This window comes from Bison bison, unplaced genomic scaffold (assembly GCF_000754665.1).
Source record: "Bison bison bison isolate TAMUID 2011002044 unplaced genomic scaffold, Bison_UMD1.0 scf7180017846886, whole genome shotgun sequence".
NCBI lineage: Eukaryota > Metazoa > Chordata > Mammalia > Artiodactyla > Bovidae > Bison > Bison bison.
Genome location: NW_011477459.1, coordinates 7,509 through 11,735, shown reverse-complemented (window position 1 = coordinate 11,735; position 4,227 = coordinate 7,509). Strand labels below are relative to the sequence as shown.

At 39.1% G+C, this 4,227-nt stretch overlaps 1 protein-coding gene across 1 annotated transcript in view; it reads right to left on the bottom strand.

Annotated features, from left to right (window-relative positions):
* Window positions 1-914: 914 nt before the first annotated feature.
* The window catches only part of LOC104989417 (zinc finger protein 737-like), a gene marked incomplete at its 5' end in the record, with an annotated part of 8,140 nt that continues 4,827 nt past the window's right edge, over window positions 915-4,227 (bottom strand). The window contains one exon of the mRNA XM_010841097.1: window positions 915-3,244. Within this exon, the coding sequence (XP_010839399.1) occupies window positions 915-3,244 (2,330 nt within the window). The remainder of the gene's footprint in view (window positions 3,245-4,227) is intronic.

Here is a 4,227-nt window from a genome sequence, read left to right as displayed (position 1 = left end):
GAAACAGTGGAAACAGTGTCAGACTTTATTTTTCTGGGCTCCAAAATCACTACAGATGGTGACTGCAGCCATGAATTAAAAGACGCTTACTCCTTGGAAGGAAAGTTATGACCAAGCTAGATAGCATATGGAAAAGCAGAGACATTACTTTGCCAACAAAGGTCCGTCTAGTCAAGGCTATGGTTTTTCCTGTGGTCATGTATGCATGTGAGAGTTGGACTGTGAAGAAGGCTGAGCGCCGAAGAATTGATGCTTTTGAACTGTGGTGTTGGAGAAGATTCTTGACAGTCCCTTGGACTGCAAGGAGATCCAACCAGTCCATTCTAAAGGAGATCAGCCCTGGGATTTCTTTGGAAGGAATGATGCTAAAGCTGAAACTCCAGTACTTTGGCCACCTCATGTGAAGAGTTGACTCACTGGAAAAGACTCTGATGCTGGGAGGGATTGGGGGCAGGAGGAGAAGGGGACGACAGAGGATGAGATGGCTGGATGGCATCACTGACTTGATGGACTTAAGTCTGAGTGAACTCTGGGAGTTGGTGATGGACAGGGGGGCCTGGCGTGCTGCGATTCATAGGGTCGCAAAGAGTCGGACACGACTGAGCGACTGATCTGATCTGAAACATCAAACTTTCACTTGTGATCCACACTAACATCAATTTTCTATCTGTTTTAACTGTGGATTACTATCTATAGTACTTCTCTTTAAGAGGAACTTTGGAAAACAGGATTGATGTAAAGCTTTCTAGTATGGATTTTCTGGAATTTATTTAGATTTCATTTTTCATTAAACCATTTTCTACATTTTTTTTCTTTTACATTTCTCCATCATTCCATATCTTTCTTATATAAATGGTCTCGTGTTTTCTAACATGCATGTTTAGGACAAACTTCTTCCATCACTTATTTCATTACTAGAGTTTCTCTTCAGTATGTACACTGAGATGCCTAGTGAGATGACTGCGGTGCCTAAAGGCTTTGCCACAATCTTTACATTTATAAGGTTTCTCTCCTGTATGAATTCGCCGGTGTTTAGTAAGAGTTGAGGATTGACTAAAGGCTTTTCCACATTCTTTACATTTATAAAGTTTCTCTCCAGTATGAATTAACTGATGTTGAGTAAAACCATAGTGCTGGCTAAAGGCTTTGCCACAATCTTTACATTTATAAGGTTTCTCTCCAGTATGAATTATCTGATGTTTAGTAAAATTTGAATTTCGATTAAAGGTTTTTCCACATTCTTTACATTTATAAGGTTTCTCTCCTGTATGAATTCGCCGGTGTTTAGTAAGAGTTGAGGATTGACTAAAGGCTTTTCCACATTCTGTACATTTATAAGCTTTCTCTCCAGTATGAATTAACTGATGTTGAGTAAAGCCATAGCGCTGGCTAAAGGCTTTGCCACAATCCTTACATTTATAAGGTTTCACTCCAGTATGAATTCGCTTGTGTTGAGTAAGATTTGAGTTTTTATTGAAGGCTTTCCCACATTCTTTACATTTATAAGGTCGCTCTCCAGTATGAATTCGCTGGTGTTGAGTAAGACCATAGCGCCGGCTAAAGGCTTTGCCACAATCCTTACATTTATAAGGTTTCTCTCCAGTATGAGTTCGCTGGTGTCGAGTAAGGTTTGAGTTCTGATTAAAGGCTTTGCCACACTTTGCACATTTATAAGGTTTTTCCCCAATGTGAATTCGCTGATGTTGAGTAAAGCCATAGCGCTGGCTAAAGGCTTTGCCACAATCCTTACATTTATAAGGTTTCACTCCAGTATGAATTCGCTTGTGTTGAGTAAGATTTGAGTTTTTATTGAAGGCTTTCCCACATTCTTTACATTTATAAGGTCGCTCTCCAGTATGAATTCGCTGGTGTTGAGTAAGACCATAGCGCCGGCTAAAGGCTTTGCCACAATCCTTACATTTATAAGGTTTCTCTCCAGTATGAGTTCGCTGGTGTCGAGTAAGGTTTGAGTTCTGATTAAAGGCTTTGCCACACTTTGCACATTTATAAGGTTTTTCCCCAATGTGAATTCGCTGATGTTGACTAAGATTTGAGAAATAGATAAACACTTTGCCACATTCCTTACATTTATAAGGTTTCCTGCCAGTATGGATTTGTCGATGTTGACTAAGATTTGAACTCTGATTAAAGGCTTTGGCACATTCTGTACACTTGAAAGGTTTCCTTCCTGAATGTATTTTCCTATGTTTACTTATATTAGATGAGTTACTAAAGACTTTCCCACATTTATTACACTTGTACTGTTTCTGTGAATTCTGAATCCTCTGCTGTTGAATGAGATTTGAAGACTCATTAGAAACTTTACCATATTCACCACAATTGTAAGTTTTCTCTCCACTATGAATACTCTTATTTAGAGGAAGACCTGATGCTTGATAAAAGATATTCCTGCATTTATTACTTTTAGAATCCTTGTGTGAAGATTGAGCTCCCTGATGTTCCATAAAGTTTGAGTCTTGTTCAAAGTTATGCCCAGTTTCATTGCATGAATAGACCTTCACTCCATCATAAATAATTGTGTAATTACTGGCGCTTGAGCTCTTACTTAAGGTCTGATTCATTTTATTACACACAGAAAGTTCTTCCGTATTAACCATATCATGGGATGTATTGAACAATGATGGTTGGATTACATCTCTTCCATTATCATCAACATTACACACCTTGGAATGGAGAGAAAATATCTGTTGGTGGAAGAATAATGACTTTCTGCTAACAGATCCCTCAAATTGATTACATTGTGAGTTTTTCCCATCATTTTTAAATTTCTGGTTTTCAGACATGTTTAAATATATGTTTAATCGAAGCCTATGCTCAGAGTGGCTTGAATGAGTATTCACAGTAGAGACTGGAGGACCTCCCAGATTTTCCACATTTCCTTTCAGAGAACAAGTATGTTTCACAAAACAATGTAAATTTTTTCTGAAAAACTTACACTTTTCAGCAGATGTTGAAGACTGAAATGGGTGTTTCCCCCAATTTGATTCATGTAGCTCATTTCTTTCTGCAGTAATGTCTGTATCATCTGTAACTGTCTCAATTTCTTTATGTCCATATAAACATCCTCTCTGTCTTTCACATGCCTTTATATGTTCTGAGTCTTTCGTTAATTCCAAGTTTCTGAGGTGAAATCCTTCATATTTTCCTAGGTTTGCTTTTGGGAACAAATCTTCTACCCTTGGTTTCTTTGGCATCAAATCCTGGGTGTCTTGAGGAGATATAGCTGAAAGACACCAAAGAATAAGTTTTATTATCTACTATTCTCAGTGATGCTTTCTAAGGCCCACTTGACTTCACATTCCAGGATGTCTGGCTCTAGGTCAGTGATCACATCATCATGATTATCTGGGTCGTGAACAAAGCTAGTGGAGGTGATGGAATTCCAGTTGAGCTATTCCAAATCCTGAAAGATGATGCTGTGAAAGTGCTGCACTCAATATGCCAGCACATTTGGAAAACTCAGCAGTGGCCACAGAACAGGAAAAGGTCAGTTTTCATTCCAATCCCAAAGAAAGCCAATGCCAAAGAATGCTCAAACTACCGCACAATTGCACTCATCTCACACGCTAGTAAAGTAATGCTCAAAATTCTCCAAGCCAGGCTTCAGCAATATGTGAACTGTGAACTTCCTGATGTTCAAGCTGGTTTTAGAAAAGGCAGAGGAACCAGAGATCAAATTGTCAACATCCGCTGGATCATGGAAAAAGCAAGAGAGTTCCAGAAAAACATCTACTTCTGCTTTATTGACTATGCCAAAGCCTTTGACTGTGTGGATCACAATAAACTGTGGAAAATTCTGAAAGAGATGGGAATGCCAGACCACCTGACCTGCCTTTTGAGAAATTTGTATGCAGGTCAGGAAGCAACAGTTAGAACTGGACATGGAACAACAGACTGGTTCCAAATAGGAAAAGGAGTTCCTCAAGGCTGTATATTGTCACCCTGCTTATTTAACTTATATGCAGAGTTATATATCATGAGAAATGCTGGGCTGGAAGAACCACAAGCTGGAATCAAGATTGCCGGGAGAAATATCAATAACCTCAGATATGCAGATGACACCACCCTTATGGCAGAAAGTGAAGAGGAACTCAAAAGCCTCTTGATGAAAGTGAAAGTGGAGAGTGAAAAAGTTGGCTTAAAGCTCAACATTCAGAAAACAAAGATCATGGCATCCGGTCCCATCACTTCCTGGCAAATAGCTGT